The 21,492-nt window shown below is 46.5% G+C and overlaps 3 protein-coding genes across 8 annotated transcripts in view; 2 read left to right on the top strand and 1 right to left on the bottom strand.

Annotated features, from left to right (window-relative positions):
- Positions 1-3,836, top strand: part of magi3a (membrane associated guanylate kinase, WW and PDZ domain containing 3a) — a 51,915-nt gene extending 48,079 nt beyond the window's left edge. For 2 of the 3 annotated variants that reach the window (XM_048241729.1, XM_048241728.1), the window contains exon 21: positions 811-3,836. In XM_048241729.1, the coding sequence (XP_048097686.1) occupies positions 811-1,643 (833 nt within the window). In that variant the 3' untranslated portion in view covers positions 1,644-3,836. Of the gene's footprint in view, positions 4-810 lie in introns of all 3 variants that reach the window. The other variant, XM_048241730.1, reaches the window with a different exon arrangement.
- Positions 3,837-4,150: 314 nt separating this feature from the next.
- On the top strand, positions 4,151-11,440 carry LOC125293677 (lysine-specific demethylase 9). Of its 2 annotated transcripts, none has more exons than XM_048241736.1 (7): positions 4,151-4,902; positions 5,714-6,321; positions 7,018-7,155; positions 7,683-7,825; positions 7,944-8,111; positions 8,454-8,562; positions 8,786-11,440. In XM_048241736.1, the coding sequence occupies exons 1-7, from the start codon at positions 4,323-4,325 to the stop codon at positions 9,122-9,124; spliced, it is 2,085 nt and encodes a 694-aa protein (XP_048097693.1). In that variant the 5' UTR covers positions 4,151-4,322; the 3' UTR covers positions 9,125-11,440. The 2 variants fall into 2 exon arrangements, with proteins under 2 accessions (XP_048097693.1, XP_048097692.1); XM_048241735.1 differs by having other exon boundaries at positions 4,153-4,902; positions 5,711-6,321.
- An 855-nt stretch (positions 11,441-12,295) lies between these two features.
- Positions 12,296-21,492, bottom strand: part of ptpn22 (protein tyrosine phosphatase non-receptor type 22) — a 35,055-nt gene continuing 25,858 nt past the window's right edge. Inside the window, exons 13-28 of one of the 3 annotated variants that reach the window (XM_048241731.1) lie at positions 19,619-20,283; positions 19,020-19,121; positions 18,149-18,220; positions 17,768-17,892; positions 17,589-17,616; positions 16,670-16,726; positions 16,452-16,523; positions 16,190-16,243; positions 15,909-15,980; positions 14,939-15,387; positions 14,793-14,820; positions 14,588-14,638; positions 14,338-14,447; positions 13,969-13,999; positions 13,777-13,842; positions 12,296-13,031 (exon numbers count right to left, since the gene is read on the bottom strand). In XM_048241731.1, the coding sequence (XP_048097688.1) occupies positions 12,970-13,031; positions 13,777-13,842; positions 13,969-13,999; positions 14,338-14,447; positions 14,588-14,638; positions 14,793-14,820; positions 14,939-15,387; positions 15,909-15,980; positions 16,190-16,243; positions 16,452-16,523; positions 16,670-16,726; positions 17,589-17,616; positions 17,768-17,892; positions 18,149-18,220; positions 19,020-19,121; positions 19,619-20,283 (2,044 nt within the window). In that variant the 3' untranslated portion in view covers positions 12,296-12,969. The remainder of the gene's footprint in view (positions 13,032-13,776; positions 13,843-13,968; positions 14,000-14,337; positions 14,448-14,587; positions 14,639-14,792; positions 14,821-14,938; positions 15,388-15,908; positions 15,981-16,189; positions 16,244-16,451; positions 16,524-16,669; positions 16,727-17,588; positions 17,617-17,767; positions 17,893-18,148; positions 18,221-19,019; positions 19,122-19,618; positions 20,284-21,492) is intronic. The other 2 variants (XM_048241732.1, XM_048241733.1) reach the window with 2 other exon arrangements.

Below are 21,492 nucleotides of genomic sequence, written 5' to 3'. Positions count from 1 at the left end.
TCGGTAAACTTTCACGCTGCTCCTCTTTTCTCCTCTCTTCTCCTCTCTACTCTTCTGCTCTCCTCTCTTCTCCTTTCCTCTCCTCTATTCTTTCTTCTCCTCTATTCTCCTCTCTACCCCTCTCTTCTCTTCTCCTCTGCTCTCCTCTCTTCTCTTCACCTCTCTACTCCTCTCTTCTCCTCTACACTCCTCTCTTCTCTTATCTTCTCTTCTCCTCTCCTTTCCTCTCCTCTCTGCTGTGCTCCTCTGCTTTGCACCCTTCTCTCCTTACCCCCTCACACAGAACCAAGGGGTTAAATTATATATGGACGTCTGTTTGTGAGTTTGTAGGGTAGAGTTCCCCCTAGTGGCTTGTCTGTGTTTTTCAAAGAGCCTTGTGACATCTCAAAAGCTGCTGCTGCTGCTGCTGCTGCTGCTTCTGCTGTTAAAGACGTCGGTTGGCAGTGTCCTCATTTGTGAGGGGCATTACAAACCACACCACCTTATTCAACCCCAGTCGAGTGTAACGAGCAAAAGAGGCAACAGAACTTTCCCTGCACACTTCAAGCGAGAAATTAGTCTCCCGGCGCTCATGGAAGCATGAAATGTGGACAAGTGTAGAACTTTCCTTTCTGCATGTGTATTTGTGGTTTAGGCAATTTCCATATGCATGACGTTTGCAAAGCTACCTTATGTTATCTCAGACGCCGGTTGCAAATGGTGGCCCTTTGTGGTCTGTTGTCAGGGTGAGCCAGGGCATGTAAGGGCTATTGTGAATAAATGAAGGCAGGCGCCAGACAGTTGTAACTGAGGCTTGTGTTTGTGCCGCAGGTGTGAGAGAGATCGTGGCCCCCTCATCCTCTGACCTCCAGCGCAACCCAGCCAGCAGTGACCCCAATGAGCATGCCGCCGCCTCTTCCCCCCACGCCACCGCCGACGATCCCCTGCCGACGCACCCCGACCACCCGGTCAACGCCAACGCCGAGTCCGGCCTCCGCGTCTCCCCCGAGCGATCCGGGCGAGGTGGGGAGCGCTCGCGCAGCCCCCGCAAGAAAGACCGGACCACGTCCAGCTCCAGTGCCGTCGCCGCGGCACCGGTGCCGGGGGGGACAGGGGACCGGAGGGGTCCGGCCCAGCGCTCCACCAGCCCCCGGAAAAGCTCCTCTCGGCGGGAGCAGGAGGCGCAGAGGCCGGAGGAGGTGGCGAGGGATAGGAGGCGCAGGGGAGACGAGAAGCCCGACCACAGGCACGACCGAGAGACCGGTGAGGTCCAGCCGACGGACGCCACCAAGGGAACCAGCGAGAGGCGCCGCAGGGACAAGGCAGGCCAGACGCAGACACACAAGGAGCCGGCCGGCCTTGACTCCGATGGCGGCGGAACGCTCGGCCGAAAGACTCACCGAGACCGGGAGGCCAACAAAGAGAGGGAGAGAGAGGGAGGAAGGGACGGAGAGAGGAGAGAGAGGGAGGGCAAAGGAAGGGAGGGTAGGGATGGCAAGCCCAGAGCAGGAGCGGAGACCGAGGAGAGCCGGAGAGAGGCCAGGGGCTCCAACAGTAGCCTTGCGACGGATCCCTCGGGCCGGGATAGGAAAGCCCCGATCACCCCTGGGCCCTGGAAGGTACCCAGCTCCTCCAGGATCCAGTCCCAGGTAGACGGACTCTAAAGCACGACCCTCTAGAGGCTGCCACAGAGGTGGACTTCGAGCAGTGGAGGATCTGGGGTCACTTAGTCAGTTGGACCTCTAGGCTGTGTCCAGCTGATCAGGACGTTGCGGTTCGGCCGGGCGTGGGCTTGACACTGCCACCCACATGAAGGATTTCTTGTGCCAAACCCACACTCACACCAGAAGGACACTTGTACTGCTCTCCTTATGACTCTCTCTTTCTGGGAAGGAAAAAACAAAAACACTAACTCTTCTCTCGGGACTCTGGCGAACGGCTCACCCCAGTCCTGACAAATGAAGGAAGTTGGGCTCTCACTGCGGTGCGGGTCTGTTACTCACAACCAGGACTGTCTTTCCTCGGCTCCCAACCAGAGGTGGCCAAACCCCCATGACCTACCACATATAGACCACTTCTCCGCTTCAGCTCCGGAGACAGTCTCCAGACTCCTCCAGGCTGACGCCAACCTAACTATCTCTGAAGACCAGACACTTGTGCTCAAGCATTATTGTTTACTTATGTGTGTGTTTATGAAAGAAATGTGTAATTTATGGAGGTAATATAACAAATGTAATATATCGCTCTATCTCCCTATCTCTTTTCTCTCTCTCTCTCTCTCTCTCTCTCTCTCTATATATATATATATATATATATATATATATAAAAATCTATATTCCTGTCCATAGCCTACTGAGCCATGACACACAATGCTTTAAATGCCCTGGAGCTCCGACCAGAGCCTCTTCCTTCCTTCAGGTTTACTCCGAGTGCTGGCCTCTGGGGCTGCGCACCCAACGTGTTCCACTGGCTTGCAGGTCTGACTGACCAGAGGAGTGTAGCTTTATTTGTATGTTGACTACATTTGTACCACTGGGGGTGGGGAAGGGGGCTTTACGTGTTCTCTGGACGTTGACACAAGGAATTGACTGTCAAAATAAAAGTGTGGTTGCATCAATCATGGGGTCGGTGGAAAGGGTTTGTCATGTTTTGAGATTATCATTTTTTTCTGTTTAATCCAGTCAGGTGTGTGTGTGTGTGTGTGTGTGTGTGTGTGTGTGTGTGTGTGTGTGTGTGTGCGTCGCGCGCATGTGCTTCATGATTTTTAATTGTGCATGTTTAGGTGTATTGCACATTTGCTTTTAGTCTTTAGCCAGCATTAGTTTCGAATATAGGATGCTGTGAAATTGATTCGCAATTTATTCAGTCACGTGTTAGTCATGTCTGAAGTTGCCTGTAACCACGTGTCTGGAGTGCGCTTTGGAGGGGCATGTTGGTGAGGGACGGGCGTTCCTCATGGGTTATGCATGTGAATGCAGCTTCAGGTTTCTCCTTCAAACAAGCAACACAACACTGATACAGTGTATAGCATAACTGACCTGACATGACAGGTGTTCATGATGTTCATCATGCTCTATGCCAGCTATCAAAATTCTACAGTATTTTCAACATGTCTGACTAATATGCTAGCATAATAACCATTCCCAAGAAGTGTCTCTCCCTTGTTGGAGCAACAATCACATCTCTATAGTACACCCAAGCCCCTAGGCTGCCCTCTGCAGTAATACTGCATGTCAATTTGACAAACGATGGTTCCTGAGAGGAGAGGCGTGCCTCAAGTTAAGGGGGCAACTTATATCACTGGAATTAGACATTCCCTCTAGGTTTATAACAGTACCAAAGGTTGCGCAATGGTTCCCGCTCATTAGGGGAGAAACGGACAGAAATTACACGGGAACCTGAAGCTATTTTTCTTACATAGGCTATCAAGACGAAGGCTACTCGCTGTCTACATTGTATATTCAGTCCGGTGAACTCTTGACTCGATTATTCCTGTGACTTTACAGTGCAGCCTGCCTACTCATCCTGTTGTGTTGCTGCAGTGTATTTTCAGTGCCGTCTCATGGTAGGCGTGTGTGTGGGTGTGTGTTTATACTGTGGCCTTGCATCGCTTTGACGGATAAACCTGCCTCTCCGTCTCTACATGACGCGGTGGTTGTAAATGTTCATTGAAGTGTACAGCACCTGTATGAATACTGGCCTCCACTCAGTAAAAGACTATAGGCTAATGTGTACATAAGTCGCTCCATTATTTTTGTAAATTATAAGGAAGATGATTTATCTACTTTAGTGAGAGTGATATACTGATGTGTAAACTAGTGTCCATGACATCATGCTGATGCTGAAATAAAGTTTTAGAAAAAAAAATCCTGTTTCATGCAATTATTTGTACACAACGTGGAATCAGTAGTTGCTGTTATGTATGGTTCTGATATCAAACTGACATTGTTTAGTCATCTAGCAAGCATAACTCATGGGGTTAACCGAAATAAAAGCAGAATTTGGGAGATGGTGTCATGCACGTTTGAGCATCCGATATAGTTTGCGTCTTCTTGAGCGCATGCTGGATGTGGAATCGCGCCCTCTCGCGGAGAGCGGCCTGGCCATTCCATTGCTGACGTCAGTCAGAGAACATGAGTGCGTGCAGTAACGCACGCACCACATAAGGGCCAGACACTTGAAACTACATCACCCAGACACCATGCGTACTACGTTTGCGCACTTCAGGACTCTATGACAGAAAACGCATACAATTGGCCTATTATGGTACGTACAACAAGGACTACAAGTACCAATAGATACCCTTACGGAACATTTTCAAGCCATTTAAATTTACGTGCAAAATGGCCACGCAGGTAGACTTGGTTCGCGTGAAAGTAGAAAATAAGATAAAGGAAAGCTTGGAAAGGCAGGGCAAAGACAAGAAAAAGAAGAAGAAAAAAAGAGAATATTCTCCATCTGATGACAAACACCAGAGATCCGAAAAGGAGATAAAAAAGGCGAAGCTCCATCATTACAATCATCAGCAGCATGGATTGTCGCGGCTACAACACCCGGATACACAACCACAGCTGCAACGGCAGACCCACACTCAACCGCGCACCTTCATCAAGGAACAAGTGCCCGTCCAGCACCGACAACACCACCACAACAATGACAACCACCACCATCATCACCATGGAATACAGAGAGATGGAGCGATGGTTTGGCCGAAGATTACGCCGACCAAACTCCAGAAGCCGCCCGCGCCCACGGTCCTGCCTTCCCCGCCGCTCTTCACTTTTACGCCCCTGAAAGTAGCCAAGGCCAAGAGTCTCACCAGCAACAAAGAAAAGCAAAGCGAAAGCCAAATCAAAGTTAAACCTAAGAACGAAAATACTGATGGGAACATGAAGATTGAAATGTGCAAAAAGAAAAAGAAAGGTATTTTTTTTCCAATAATCTTCCCTTCAGATATTTTCTGCTTTCGTTTCACATTCCAAATTGCTGGCTGGTATGCGCGTCCTTAACAGTGCCACTATTAAACTTCATCAGGTCAGGAAACATGCATGAGTTCCCATGACAAACGGGAAAAATATGAAATATGAAAACAATACTAAAATAATACAACAACCGTTAGTTGGCCACAGTGTTGTCTATTTAACTAGCCTAACTCCTCATGAATGAGTCTGACTTACGTTAGTCCCGTTAGTGTGCTGTTGGTATTATGGCGAATAGAGTCAAAGCATCTTGAGTGGTGCGTGAGCTGTGAAATATTGCAGGTGGGTAGGCTATGCTGTATGAGCGATATTACTGTTATACTATCTAACCATATAGTTTGCTTTTGTTATATCTTTCTTCTAAAGAACTTACGTTTTTTTGCATTTATAATTGGGCTTGTGTTGCACTTAGTGTCAGCAAACTGAGTATTGCTGTCATTTAACATTCACCTTTACCCTTTCTTCGTGACCTTTTAGCCTTAGTCTTACCACTTTAATGTACAAACAGGTGCCAGTGTCCCTTCAGAAGAATTTAGTCACAGACTTGACACAATACCCTCCAAATTTGCATGATTACCTAAACATGACATGCTTTGATTAGACTTAAAAAAAAAATCTTCATAATAAACTTTTTTCTTAAAAACAGCATTTTAACCTTGCAGGAATGTCCTCATCTCTAGGCTTATTTGACAATCATGATGTGCCGAACTCAAGTATGTTTGACTGACTTTGACTTCTTTCTTCTGACCCAGAAGCACGAGATGAGAATGGCAAGGTGCGTCTGAAAGAGGAAGAGGAGTACCTGCTCAAGCGCAAGAGGAGGAAGAAGAAGCACCGTGAGGAGGAGCGCAGCAGCAGCAGCGGCAGTAGTGGCGGCGGCAAGTGTGTCCGCATGCACGACAAGGAGGTGCAGACGGATCTGGAAACGGGTGTCTCGACACAGACCGACCCCCAGGCCCAACCCAAACCTGACCCCGACCACGAGTCCCATCCTCAGCCCTTCCAGTCCCACCAGGAGCACTCCATCCGGCTGATGGCGCTGCCCAGTGCCCGCTTCGCTGGCCTCATGCACGAGGAGCTGCAGCCCAATGGTGGCGGGCGTATCCTGCACGCCTATGCCGACGAGCTGGACCGCCTGCAACCCGATGAGCTGGAGGCCTTCGCCCAGGACTTCCTGGAGCGGGCCTTCTCGGAGCGGACTGGTGCTGCCCGCTACGCGCTGGCCGTGGTGCATGGGGCGGCCACTTACATGCCCGACTTCCTGGATTACTTTGCCTTCAAATTCCCCAACACACCCGTCAAGATGGAGATCATGGGCAAGAAGGACATTGAGACCATCACCATCGCTCACTTCCACTCACAGGTGTGTGTGTGTGTGTCTGTGTGTGTTTGAGTGTGTGTGTGTGTGTGTGTTTGAGTGTGTGTATATGTGTATGTGTTTGAGTGTGAGTGATGAATGGTGCAGAGGAATACCAAATGGGTTGTTTTTCCTATTCATAGCCTAATATCCATGGGAGTACAAGTGTGTACGTTTGTGGACAAATGTCGGGTGTGTGTGCGGAATTTGGGACAAGTGGTGTGTGACTGAAATCCCACCGAGAAAGAGTCATCCATCTGTGTGTGTGTGGGTATGGAAGGGGAGTGGGGGGTTGGGGCAGGTAGTCTTCTAAGCATCAAAACATTTAGTGCTGTTTCTTGTTTTGCTAACGTTATTCCAAAGTGTATGCACATCTGTGTTTATGTTGTCCCAACTGTGGTTGTTGCCAGGCAACCAAACAGTTTTTATCTGGCCAAACAAACTGTGTGTGTCTGTAGGCTGCTGCATGGCCCAAGAGTATCAGGAGGCTCAGCTTCCTGTGTGTGTGTGTGTGTGTGTGTGTGTGTAGTACTGGATTGGATTGATGTTGAGTGATGTTTTGCGATAACAACACATTATTCATATTCATGTTTGCACTGCAGTCTGTGATGTTTAGTAGCCTATAAGCACTAAGCAGTAATGTGAATGTTCTCTTCCTCTGTGTGTGTGTGTGTGTGTCTGTATGCGCTTGCCTGTGAGTAGGTGAACAGGACGTACTGCTCAGGTACTTACCGCTCGGGGGCCATGCGGCAAATCAGCCTGGTGGGTGCTGTGGACGAGGAAGTGGGTGATTATTTCCCAGAGTTCCTGGACATGCTGGAGGAGTCCCCCTTCCTAAAGGTGATTACCAGTTAGAAGCTGTTTTGGAATCAATGTTGTTGATTACGAAGCATAAAAAAAGTAAAAAAATAAAATATGAATATATTTTTTTATTCTTTATAGTCTATGTTCTAAGCCTTTACTGAACATTCAAAATGTGGAAGTTTTATTAACAAGTTTGTCAATATTGCAAAAAAAAAAAAAATGCATTTTTTTTTTTTAACCAGTCCTGGTTCCGGTTCTGTTTTTCTTATTAATTCTACTCTGTTGTAATTTGGGGTTCCAACTCCTGGTAGGGGGATGGGGGTTGTTGCTTGAAAGTAAATTGGAGTCTCAGTATCCCCACAGTTTGTGATCTCAGAGATATAATGATTTGGAAAGGCGGAAAGATGTCACTCTTTCAGTTGTATTGCTATTTTTGTCATCTGAAGGTCAAGGTCAAGGTGAACTTTATTAGAAGCTCAGAAAGCTCAGCTGCAGAGGACTGGTCACCATCGACTTCTATAGCGGTTCAGCGCTGATGTTAAAAATTGTGTGTGTATGCACAGATGACTTTGCCCTGGGGTAGTCTGTCCAGTCTGAAGCTGGACTGCAGGTCTCAGAGTGATGACGGTCCCATCATGTGGGTGCGGCCCGGGGAGCAAATGGTGCCCACAGCGGACGTGCCCAAGTCACCCTTCAAGCAACGCAGGTACATACAAACACACACCTACACACACACACACACACACAAACTGAAAAGTCATTAATTTACGCATACTGGTACGCCATACACGTGTGTGTGTGTGTGTGTGTGTGTGTGTGTGTAGGTCTGTGAGCGAGTTGCGGGCGCTGCAGTACGTGCGTCGGGCGTGTGAGCGGCGGGAGGTGTTGTTTGAGGACCGCACGCGAGCACATGCCGACCACGTTGGCCAGAGCTTCGACTGGAGGAGCACAGCAGCCGTCGGAGTCCTCAAGGCTGTGCAGTTCGGAGAGTGGTAAGACTTGGTGTCTGTACGGGGCATTGCACAAGTGTGTGTGTGAGAGTATTGGGTGGGGGGGGGGTATTCCTCGGTCTTGTGGGTCTGTGTGTGTGCAGACGTCAGAGTCCTCAAGGCTTCTGAGAATGGTACAACAATAGGGGGCGTTATGCTCTTGTTTTGTGTGGGATTTGTTTGAGTTCTGGGTGCCGTTACACAAGAGACACAGAAGATGCTAAAATGATTTACACGCTCTTTGATGTTAAGGGGAACATAAGTGTGTGTGTGTCGTGTGAGTGTGTGTGTGAGAGAGAGAGAGACAGAGTACAAATGTATCTAATCCACTTCTGTGTACACTAGGAGCGAACAGCCCCGGGTCACCAAAGACGTGGTGTGCTTCCAGGCTGAGGACTTCAACGAGGTGGTGCAGATGCTGCAGCTTGACCTCTACGAGCCACCCGTGTCGCAGGTGAGTGTGGTCATAAAAACACTTAAGTGCACCTCTACCTAAGGAAACTGCATGGCATGGAAACATTACCTTCAATTTGCAAACCAATGGCTGACGATGTACAGTGACCTCAATGGACTCCATTGTATCCGGTATCTATTTGTGTGTGTGTGTGTGTGTGTGTCACTGTGTTTGAGATAAGAGACATTATGATATCTAAGTAAATGTGCTGCGCGCTCAACAGTGTGTGCAGTGGGTGGATGACGCCAAGCTGAACCAACTGCGCCGTGAGGGTGTCCGCTACGTGCGTGCCCAGCTGTGCCACCAGGATATCTACTTCATCCCGCGCAACGTCGTCCACCAGTTCAAGACTGTCTCGGCCGTCTGCAGCCTGGCGTGGCACATCCGCCTCAAGCAGTACCAGCCTGAGCCCCCCGCCGCCAGCAACGACACTGGCCAGACAGGACACTCGGAGGACGACCACACGCGGCAGCCGAAGGCCAATCTGGATATGCTGTCGAAGGCCTGGGCTGAGGAGAACTCGGATCCAGCGCCGAAAGACTCACTCTCCCCCTCAGAATGACCTCCCCGTATCCCAAAACATCTCTATGCGCCAAAATCAATAGGGGTGTGTGGGGGGGTAAACTCTTAAAAGACTAAACTCTTAGATGTATAATACTTCTAGTATGGTGAGATTTTTAAGTTTTTATTTATTTATTTTTTATTTGCATTGCATTGAATTGTTCCCCAGAAGCACTGTCTTGATTCCTCTCAAGCCAAAGTGTGTGTCACTTTAGAAGCTTGTGTCGGTGAGGTGAGATGAAGTGAGGTGAGGTGCTTGACGTTGACATGGCATCTGAGGAACGCAATGCATCATGGGACTCGGTTACACAGAGAAGTGCCTATCCCTTCACTGACAGCCCCATTCATGTCTCATTTCCTGGCTGCCTGATGATAGAGAACGAGAGGAGATGGCTTGTCTGACCGGTAGATTTAAGTTTTAACCAGAGCTGACACCAATAATGTCCTCCTGAGCTGGAGGAGGCAGAGGAACATTGATGCTTTTCTTCTGCTAGAAAAGACCAATAAAAGCAGAGCTATTCCTTTCTGAGTTAGCTGAGGTAAAGTGCACAGTAAGAGTCCTCGACACCCAGATCTGCTGCCACTGCACAGTTATGGCTTGGGGTGATGGCTTTTGTGTTGGTGGTATTGCTTCTGTACTTGGCAGAGTCCTATAGGTTTTTAAGGAAATATAGTGACTGAATTGTGTGTGTGGGGGGGGGGTTGCTTCTTGTTGTTTGTTTCTCTCTGCGGCCGGGAGTTGGTGCTGAACCCCCATTCTGACCACATCATGTGGCTTCTAGTGTGCAATTTTGAGTGTATTTATATATAGAAAGATATATATATATATATAATATTTATTTGTAAACATCCAGGCATTACTGTATATCTAAGCAGCGGTATCTGATGTCTTGAAGTGTTCTTCCAACAAGAATTCATTTATCAGACATCTTAATCCAAAGCATAGCGCAGTACATATAAATTGTACCTCTCATCTGTACTTATGATGTGTGAGTATTGAACTTAGTCAATTGGCATCTCTACAGCTTACTTCCCCAGCTGAACAAGAGGAGCACCAAAATAGATCTGTGTTTTGTCTCATTGTGTCTCATTTTCACCTAAAAAAATTAAGACCATTTTAGAAATATTTTCTCATGATCATAATACCCATATGATTTTTTTTTCTGTATTCAATCAACTAAATCAGAAGCGATTTTGATAATAATGATGATAATTTTTATAATGTTCTAACATGTGTTTTAATATGGTAAGATACAATTTCTTTTGTGAGGATTTCTCTCAATGCACGAATTTCATCAAAAAGTTTTGGTGGTAAATTTTAGCGGCTGTTTCCTAGTAAGACAGACTCCTTGTGTGTGTGTGTGTGTGTGTGTGTGTGTGTGTAAAGCTTCAGACCAGTCACTCCAGTCCAGACGACATCAAACAACTAATGCCAATCACCCTAAACTGAAAACAGGAATTTGAATCCACAAAAGGTCAGACCAACCAAGTCCACATAAAATCTGTTAACACACATAAGATCAGACCACTAAAGGTATAGCTCACCATTCTGTGAAATATTGTTGATATTTGAGTTCGACAGCCAATCAAACTACATTTCACATCCACAAAATCTGAAAATGTGTGTGAAAATTATATATATTTTTGTTTTGAACTGTAAACAAAATGGCAAGCAACAAGGCAATAGCCATGAACTTTTGTATCTGCTTGCCAAATATGAACATACCTCGGGCTATAGGCTAAACACACCACTAATCTTGTTTCGTAGTAGACCCGTCTACCCAGTGGCTCATCCAAATTGAGCTTGTAATCCACAAAATCTGACCCCATAGCAACAGGTCAGCACTGCACTGGCAATACAATTTCCAACGGTGACCTTGTGACCTTTCCTGATGTGGTCGGGAGTAAAGTGAGCTATCAACCCTCAGCAGCTTCACGTACCTCCACAATATGATCATGTCTGTGTGAACTTGCAATAATCATAGGTGTGCTCACGTGACATTGTCTGATCTTTGGATTTAAGGAGTTTCAACTGGACCATGTGCTTTAGGTTGCGACTGCTCTGTGGAGTAAACTCTAAGCTGTTGGAATTATTACCATAGGGGATTTCACTTCAGTCCATATAGATGACTGGGGACAAAATACTTAGACCTAGAGTCCTTGTCCCCTCTTTCTCGGGCAGCTAACTTAGTTGTTTTGTAATGTTGTTCTTGCCATTGGACTATTTGTGTTAGCAGAGTGTGTGCCAGAGGTGTGGAGGCATTCTGTGTGTGTGTGTGTGTGTGAACAAAAATTAAAGATCTCATTGACGTTTGTATTCAAGTCTCCTCCGTTATTCTTCTGTATGTGACCACTAGGTGCTGTCACCACCAAGCCTGTGGTGTTTTTATCTACGTGTAGAAACTCAAAGATCTCAATACAACCCAAACCCAACTTAATAGTGAAAAACTGTGGTGGGAGTTTTTTATTGTTTAGGGTTCCCTTTGGGCATCTTCTGCTTTTTGATCTAATAATAAAATACCATCCTAGAGACAGTTATCTTTTTCTCATAGTATGAAATGACTGAAGGAGAAGTGGCCAAATTGGCAGAAACTACATTTGTCCACTGTGTGTAGTCTTGGGGGAGGTTCATGTCCTAGTTGGGGACATAGACACATACACCATACATTTATCTTACAGTTTGCTACCACATATCATATGCAAAGAACAAAAAGTAATCAACTTCTTATGCCAAATATAACTTACATGATATTTCCAGGAATGCATTTGCACAATTGGATACCTGAGATTAAGCCTATTCCCTCCTTTGTTCATAGTGCTGCTGTTTGTTTTCTGAAGGCTGGTGACCATATAAGGAAAGGAAAAGGAAAAGTGTGCACCTGTGACATTCATTCAGCCAGAGCTGAAGTAGGGGGTTGACCTGGGTCACCAGCCGTCTGGTCACCAGCCATCCACTAGTTTACATCCGTTTGAAATCTTACATCGCACCCACATTCCACTGAACCCCAAGAAAGAATGCCCGCACTAATACGGACTCATTTCAATAGTTTGTATACCATCTGATGCCTACATATTGATCCCATTTCAGTGAGGGGGGAAAAAATGAACATAAACAGTTAAAGAAAAGTTTCTGGTAGGGTTAGGGAGATGAAGTGGGACAGTAATCAAACCATAAAAGTGCACAAAATGCTTGTTTGTCATCAGCTTAAAGCAATAACGTGTTCACCATAACAAAGTACAAGAGTCAGAGCTAATTCTTTGTCAAAAACTACGATTTTTGACATGTCTGAAAACATGTACACCGTTAACAAAGTACCAACGAGTCTGGACTATATCTTCAACAAACATCCATTTGATGCACAATTACCTATTCATTTTGGACTAGCATGGCTCCTATACCAGTTTGGCTGGCACTGACTGGAGCATAGCCTACTGGAGCTTCAGTGCAACACCAGTACCAACAGATGTGCTCTCCAGTCTTGCATCTCCAGTCAGAGTCTAGGCCAACCTGCCCTGAGGCTCCTGGGTTGAGTGGACAGAGGTGGAAAGGTCAGGTAGAGAAGGGGAGCGTGAGCAGCAGCAGCATCAGAACGAGAACTCCAGAAGGCCGTACAACGAAACAAGGTCACTGGCTTAGCCCGGTCACTTCGGGAGTGGGATTATGCTACACTGCATGTACAGTATTGTTTTGAGATCAGTGGTATCTCCCGAAGTTACCTGGGTAAGCCTTGCTTCGTAGTATACCCCATCGGGCCTGATGGAGGAGAGCCAGGGGTCATGTTTCCCTCTTCTTCGTCTTCATCTTCGTCATCTTCATCTGCCTCCTGCTCACCCATTCAGCCCCTCCTACACCCAGGACTCCGGGCGGGTCCGCGGCCCTTTGGGCTTCTTGAGACGATTCCCAAACACTAGAGAGACCAGACACGTAATTAGAGTCACCAACATACACACAACTAGCCTAGAAATCTAGACGCGCCCTTAGCCTTACAGAAATCTAGATGCGCCCTTAGCCTTACAGAAATCTAGACGCGCCCTTAGCCTTACAGAAATCTAGACGCGCCCTTAGCGGCAGCAAATTACATTTGCTGCCAGGGCTAGTCTAGCAACTCTCCGTTGGCTTGTGAGCTCCAGAAATCGAAACTCAATCAGGCCAATGAAATCGTGTATAGAGTCGTTAGGTGGGCTTAACATAATGATTGATGGCAGAGTTGCAACGGTTTGGCTTGAATTCCCTGCTACTTGAAAACAAATGGATGTTGCTGTTGGCGAACAGTGTGACACAAGTTAAGCTTTTTAGTTGGCAAACGTTTGAACTAGCCAACTAGCTCCGCTGGTGGGAAACGCATGGGACTCATAGCGCTGCCGTTGTCCTATTGCGTGCAGAGGGAATTTGAAAGACAACTGATTATCCCGCCCCTCAGACTGAGCACTGCGAACGGTGAGTGCCCAGACCCTACATTTTAATGTGGGTCTGGCTCGTCAGGCTAACACACAACACAAACAAACACAAAACACACACACCACACAAACACAGAGCAACACAACACACACACACACACACACAACACAAAAATCCTGCCATACATAGATGCTGATCCATAGACACCTGCTCTGACTGGCTCACTCATATACAGAGCCTCTTGGTGAACTCACCCAATCTGAGCCCTGCCATGGCTGAGTATGGGGGCGGGAGTTGAGCCGGAGGCGGGGCTGATTTCTCTAGAGGGAGCCAATAAGGGGTCAGACAAAATCTCTTGACAAAATTGTGGTTCTAGCTAGTACAGTATGTAGGGCTGGATGTTGGAAATGCAACCGACAGTTATAAATGATATGACTGACACTTACCTTTATTTTTGGAAATGAACCTCTTCCAGCTCTGCAGATAATAAAAAGCCAAAGATATCACACATTAGACACATGAATTCTTGTTATTATTGTGAAATATTATACTGAATGCACATCCTATAAATATAAACCCTCAATATATGAAAGGGCCAAGTATAACTGTGCAAATTCTTGTCATTAACATGGATAAGAGTCATTAATATTAAGACTTTGAACATTACTGGATATGTAAAAGGATGAATAAAGCTGATGACGACAACCTGCATGAGAACTGAAAGAGGTAGAGCAGAAACTCTTAATGTTCCTATTGCAATGTGACTCTTAAATTTCACTGGAACAGGACAAATCTGTGCACAGTAGGCTACAAACCTTCTTCCTGGTCATGGCCTTTCTGGAACCTTCTTCCGTCCCAGCATTCTCTGGGGCTGCAGAACCCGGCTGAGTCGGAGCTCTGGCCGAGGCTCCCATAGCGGGGGCTCCTGTATAACAAGCACATGCAGTTACAGTACATACACAGCTACAAACTGCTGTATCCCATTGTGTTGGTATGGGAGGGCAGGTATGGTGCAGTGTGATGAGAGATGGCAGTTAGAGACAGAAGATCCGTTATTATCGTTACCTTCTGCCTCTAGTGATATGGCCACATCAGGTGCAATAACTGACAACGGGGCTGAAAAAGAGAAGAACATGAAGTGGACATGAATATCAAGGGTCTCTAGTTGTCTCTGTCTTCCTCTCATTCTCTTGGACACACTAAAGATAAGACATTCGGTGTCTTTTGTGTGTGTGTATGTGTGTGTGTGTGGGGGGGGGGGGGGTCTCACCTGGTTTTGAACTCTTCACCTTAACACTCTTCAGGAGAAAAAAAAACAAATAAGAGACGGCATGGTTTCGGTTAATAACAGTTAATAGTTAATAATGTGAAAATCTCAGGTGTAAAATTGTGTCCTCAACTGTCCCCATTCATTACCTTGCTTCTGTTCATGAAAGGATCTTGCGCTTTGGATTGAGAGGGCCCGGCCCATTCAGACGAGCATCCCACGCGCTGCTGAGGCGACAATGACTCTGTCATCCTGAGGGGGGAGCCAGAGAGCACTGTTGGCTGCTGTGCGTCAGCCAGGGGGTTGGCGCTGACGTTTATGCTGCTGCTGTTGCACTGGGCAGAACACTGCTGCAGCTGCACTTCTCCAGGCTTACAGCAGGGGGCGGTAGCCACAGACAGAGTGAGCTGTGGACTGCCGGTGGGCCAGGGGGCGCTGTTGCGCGGCAGAGACAGGCTCCTGTTGTCGGGCAGGAAGATGGCGCTGGTGCAGCGCGTAGCCCGCTGACCGTCCCCACGGACCTCACGGAGGCACAGCATAGACCGCCGATTGTGCTCAGGCAGACTGGTGCTCATTAAGCCTGGCACTGAGAGAGCTGCTTTGAAGACAGAGGGAAAGAGAAAGACAGAGAGAAAGAGGGAGAGAAAGAGATGGGGTGAGAGAGAGAGAAAAAGAAAGAAAGAAAGAAAGAAAGAAAGAAAGAGAGAGAGAGGGAGAGTATTGCTTTTTTATAAGCTGTGGGATTCCAGTGTGTCTTTGTGTTGAGAAGTGTGAACACTGAACTAATTACCATGACTAACATCTGAGGGACATGTAGCGTAATGTTATGTGATCATAGTGTGTGTGTGTGTGGGTGTACTTAATGTCTTAGTGATCTGAGGTACATGGGGCATATTAATGTGGCAGGTTCTATGATTTGAGTGTGTGTATGTGTGGGTGTACTAAGTGTCATTTTGATCTTTGAGTGTTTATGTGAAAGTGCACTATGTGCATGGCAGCCTCCATCATGTGTGAGTGTGAGTGACTTCCTGACCATATGTTTCCGTGGCCAGTGGGTGTACAAGTGTACAGTATGACTAGCAGCGATGTGATTTGGGGTTTGCAGGTGACATGCTTTACCATCGGCCAAGGGCAGCTCGAAGGACTCTGCAGTCCGCTCAGGGAGGGGGGGTGCTGGAGACGGGGGGCTACCTGCAGACGGTAAGAATAGGTCAAATTGCCGAGTAAGGACAATAATAGCAATCCAATCCAAATCGAAGAATACAGTACGTCCAACACATGGCCAGCTATCCTAAACACACTAGTATACAAAACACATAGTTACTGTTTATACATATTAAAATAGTTTATACTCAGACTGGGCTAGAAACATGCAGATGGTTATTAGAGTAATGACTCACCTGGTGTATTGCTGGGTTGGACGACCAATAATGTCTTGGTTAGCCTTGATACCTCTGGAGGCAAAATAATCAAGTAAGTGTGTGTTTGTGTGTGAATGAGTAACCTGTTGAGTAAGCTGCTGTCTGTACAGTATGTTCCTAGTAAGTAACTTGTGCCATTACAGGAAAAGTATGTGAGTGAGTCACCTGGGTGTCACTGTGTTTGTACCCATGATGTTTGTATGTGTGTGTGTTTGTGTGTGTGTGTGTGTGTGTGCTCTACCATCATCTGTGGGCACAATAAAAGACTCAGGTGTCCTTTCTGGCAAGGGGGGAGTGAGGCTTCTGGGTGATTCTGTAAAAACAGAGATCAGCCAATCAGATTCCTGCTGCTTCCACAGGCCACAGTGTGTGTGTGTGTGTGTGTGTGTGTGTGTGTGTGTATGTGTGTGGGTGTGTGTGTGTGTGTGCGCATGTATGTGCATGTGTGTAGTCTTTCACCTTGAAGTCTGTAGGTAGGGCTGGCAATGGGAGCGGACAACGGAACAGGAGGTGGAGCTGTGAACACAGGATCAGGACCAAACCAGTATTAGGGCCGTTTCAGACCGGGTGTGTGGCGCAAGCGTGTCAGTTGTGTGGCGTGTCCGTTTTTATTTCGGCTTTTTTATTGCTAAAGCAACACCAAAGCACTTTCTCTCTGTCGCACGCACGCTATTTGTTTATTTAGCACCAGCTTTGAAAATAACGATGTCCACAGACAAGGTAGAATATGTTGCATGATTTTATGAAAGTATGATGTATTGTGACATCAGAAGCAAGTCAAATGTGCAGTTTCTTATGTCTCATTCCATCAAACTACAGATTCGCTACCCAATCTGGCAAACTTGCATAGTGCGGTTATAGCTGATAGAGGGTCGCGAAGCGAATGCAGAAGTGCCTTTCACCCTGTTACGAGTTGATGAACCACTGAAACTATTTTGGAAACATTTTTTTAAGGTACAAAAAACCCTGGTGTTGCTTTAACAGGTTAGAGCTTGCACACCGTCTGTGTGACACGCACATCACATAGAAAATGCCATGCAACCGCCACGCAACCGCCACGCAACTGACACGCAACAGACACGCAACCGCCACACAACTGACACGCAACAGACATGCCACATTCACGCCATGCACCCGGTCTGAAACAGCCCTTAGGACCAAACCAGGGTTAGGACCAAATAAGGGTTAAGACAAAACCAGTATCATCCCGCTGTGAGTTTAGCCTGAACCTGTACTCTGTGTGTGAATCCACACGTCCAGCCACCCGTAGTGTCCCTGTCTGCATCCTTAAAAATCACCCGACTCTCGACAGAGAAATACCCTCAACTGTTGGACGAGACAGGTGTGTTTGTGTCTACAGTGTGTCTGATTTTCTTACCTGGGAGAGACATTCGGACCTTTAAGCTCTGAAAGACAGGAGGCACAATCATATTATTTTCAGTAGGTCAAGAACTAGATGTGATGACATACACACACACACACACACACACACACACACACACACACACACACACACATACAGTACACACACACACAGACACAGACACAGACACACACCTTGCTTCTGGACCATGATCTTTTGACAGCAGGTGAGGTCTTCGTGTTGCCAGACCACTCGGAAGACTGGCCCACCTTGCCCACAGAGTCTGTGAGCTTTACCTGGTTCATGATCATTGCCAACTCTGTATGGTTACAGAGACACACACAGAGCTATTTATCCAAGGAAAATTTTAACTGTAATCACATTACACTCAAGTAAACATGAATACATTTTAGAGCCTTTTTTGTACAATGTGTGAGTGCGCCTGAGTTTTTTTAAATGTGTGTTTTTGAGTAAATATTACAAAACTGTGTGCATGTGTGCTTATGTCTGTGTGTGTGTGTGTGTGTGTTGCGACTGTTTACAGGATGGGATGAGTGTGTATGTGTGTGCGGTACCATCAGGGGAGAGCAGCTGGAAGGACTCAGGGGTGCGCTCTGGAAGGGGGGGCGCTGGGGACGGAGGTCCTCCTGCACACAAGCAGCGAGAAGAAAACACCAGTTACATGTGCTACCGCCAACCTCACTTCCACTCAGCTCAATTCTGTTTCATTTCTGTAATGATGACCATAGGCCTTATTCCTGGTCACAAAAGAGGATGCTGCAAATGAGTAATGGTGTGAGTCAGTTTAGACAGGACGAGGTCTTTTCCATTGTACATAGTACATAGCAATTGCACCTTTTTTTTCTTTGGATATTTGAATCTTGAGATGGTGTCCTGTCTCTTGTTCTGATGACTCTTTTCATGTTTAATGGCGTCATTGAGAGGGATAATGGTTTCATCCTAAGTAACTATGCATTAATGTGTGTGTGTGTGTGTGTGTTTGTGTGTGTGTGTGCGTACGTGCGTACGTGTGTGTGCGTACGTGTGTGTGTGTGTGCGTGCAAGAGTCTGTGTGTGTGGGACACATACTTGTGTACATAACCAAGTGGCAGAGCAGGTTTATGATGAGCTTGTGTTATTAGTAAGTTAGTGTGTGAACAAACATGCCTTAAGTGTGAATGTAACTGAGATTGTGTTATTAGTAAGTTAGTGTGTGAACAAACAAGCCTTATGTACCTGAGGTTGTTCCAGGCCACCAGGGGAAAGGTGATGCAGGCCTGCATGTGTGCGTGCGTGTGCATGTGTGTGTGTGTGTGTGTGTGTGTGTGTGTGCATACTGTATGTGTGTGTGTGCCTGTGTGTGTGTTTGTGTGTGTATGCTTGTGTTTGTGTGTGTGTGTGAGAGAGAGTAAATTGTATTATACTTGTATCTGTGTATGTACATACCAGTATCTGTGGGTGCATTAGGGTCCAGTATGAAGGACTCAGGTGTGCGTTCAGGCAGACCAGGAGGCTCCTCATCATCAGAAGCAGAGGCTACCACAGCAGCTACACATACACACAAACACACACACACACACACACACACACACACACAGGCACACACACACAAAGACACAAGCAAATAATAAGGAAATGAGCTTGAGGCAGGTGCTAAAAGTGTGTGTGTGTGTGTGTGTGTGTGTGAGAGCGTTTGTTCTTTTGTTTGCTTTTGTGTCTCTGTGTGTGTGTGTGTGTGAGATGGTGTCCTGTCTCTTGTTCTGATGACTCTTTTCATGTTTAATGGCGTCATTGAGAGGGATAATGGTTTCATCCTAAGTAACTATGCATTAATGTGTGTGTGTGTGTGCGTGCATGCATGCGTGCGTGTGTGTGTGTGCTAAAGTATGATACGCGTACGCGGCGCGTCGCGCTGCGCATGCTACGCGTGTGGCAGCGGTGTGTGTGTGTGCCGCTTGTGTGTGTGTGCAGGCGCATGCGGGTGCAGGTACGCAGCGCCACAGGTACGTGTGTGTGTGTGTGTGTGTGTGTGTGTGTGAACAGACCTGTGTGTGACTGTGAGCAGTGCTGCAGTGGTTGTTCATTGACCGTAAGCAGTGGTGGCCTGAAGCAGTAATCGGCGGCCAAGCTTTCCACTCCCGTCGGGGACGCCACAGGGCTGAAGTAGGGGTCCTCTACTGTCACACAAAGTTGGGGGGACGCAGGCTCAGCAGGTGGGGTGTATGGCATGTGTGGTATGACCAAGGTTTGTGTGACGTGTGCTCTCTGTTGAGTGTGTGTGAGCTGTTGGATGAGCGGGATTTGGAGGATATGTGGTGTGTGTGTGACCTGCACTGGGTGCTGTGCGAGTGAATCGTGTAGGTGGATTTGTGTATGTGTGATTTCTTGGCAAGGTGCTACATGGTGTGTGTTGTCGTCTGTCACACTTGAGTGTCTGCTGTGTGGGAGTTGTGTGATATGATGTGTGACCCTTGCTGTTTGGTGGTCAGGGGTGTGCATGTTGCTGTTCGATGTGTGTGTTTGGCCGATGCTTTGGGTGTCGTGTGAGTCGGGTGTAGGCGACCGGAGTTTTCGGGGAGGCTTGACCGCCATGGCACAGAGGATGTCATCAGGACGGCGTGCCGCGGACGATGGCATTGCTTCCGGCTCCTCTTGCGAGAGGTGGCTCCTCGTCACCGGGGCGTCCATACACAACACAGGCTGCATGAGTCTGTCAACACAACAAACGTTTTGCAATGACCAGCACAGAGAAACAAAACAGAAATCAGAAAAGGAGAAGCAGAGCGAGCAAATGCTAGTAAGCTAGTAACAAATAACAATAATTAAAAAACTCCATACTAGTTCTTAGGTGAATAATATATAGATTTTTTTTTGTTTCGGAACAGAAACGATTTTTTTAAATAGTGGTAACCAGTTAATACCGGTTCTGTTTTGTTCCTGGGAAGGTTTGTGTCTTCAATGAAATGGTGAGGGTCACCTCCTGTCATTCAATGCATGGATGGAGAGTGCAGACAGACAGAGCTTGCCACTAGCAGGCAATCAAAAGGCCAAATCTCAATGATTTCATTTCACCCGTTTTCTCTTTTTACTAGGCTGTGACAAACATTGTTGGAAAAAACTAGCATTAACTTTAAGGCTACAGCTTTAATTTATTTGGAAAAAACGTAATAGTCCTCATTTTGGCATTTAGACAATGGGAAGGCATCCAAGAATCCAATATTACAGTACCCACCAAAAATATACTGTAAATATGACAGCATTTTTTGTTTGACCAGGAAATTATTCAGGCTAAAGGCTATAGGAAGACACTGATGCAGCTTGTACAGTATAAAGCAGAGGCCTAGTGTTTTATTATGTCTGCTGTAGGATAGAGTCTAAAAGACAATATTGTGACTATTAATAGCCAGTTTGAAAGCATACATATATTTTTGTCCGACAGCTGACATGGAATGTTATTAACCGGTTCAGGAACAATATTTTTTTGTTCTAACCGGTTCGGGAACGTCAATTTTAGGGTGGGAACCAAAACCGGAAACGTTAAAATACTGTTTTCTGTTCAGAACGAACCAATTGGCAAAAGTTCTGGTTCAAAGCCCTGATGCAAATCAAACCAGCTAATGGGCTAACTGAAATAAAACCATGCCAATCTCTAGATATGGTGAAGGGTATGTGATGATGTGGGGCTATTTTAATTCCAAAGACCAAGGGCACTTTATCAGGATGCATAGTATTCTGGACCCATGAAATAACTGGCATTTAAAAATAAAAAATCTGCCTGCCTTTATGGGAATTTATCATAGGGGTGCCACTACTTATGACCCCTGTATTTTAAGGAAGATCATTTATTTATTTATGATACATTATTCATTCACTAAGAAAATTGGTGTCCTTAAAGGTTGAATATTTCCTCATTTTCTTT

This window comes from Alosa alosa, chromosome 4, assembly GCF_017589495.1.
Source record: "Alosa alosa isolate M-15738 ecotype Scorff River chromosome 4, AALO_Geno_1.1, whole genome shotgun sequence".
NCBI classification, from domain to species: Eukaryota; Metazoa; Chordata; class Actinopteri; order Clupeiformes; family Clupeidae; genus Alosa; species Alosa alosa.
Note: the sequence above shows the minus strand (reverse complement) of the source record. Positions and strands in the feature narration are given on the sequence as shown.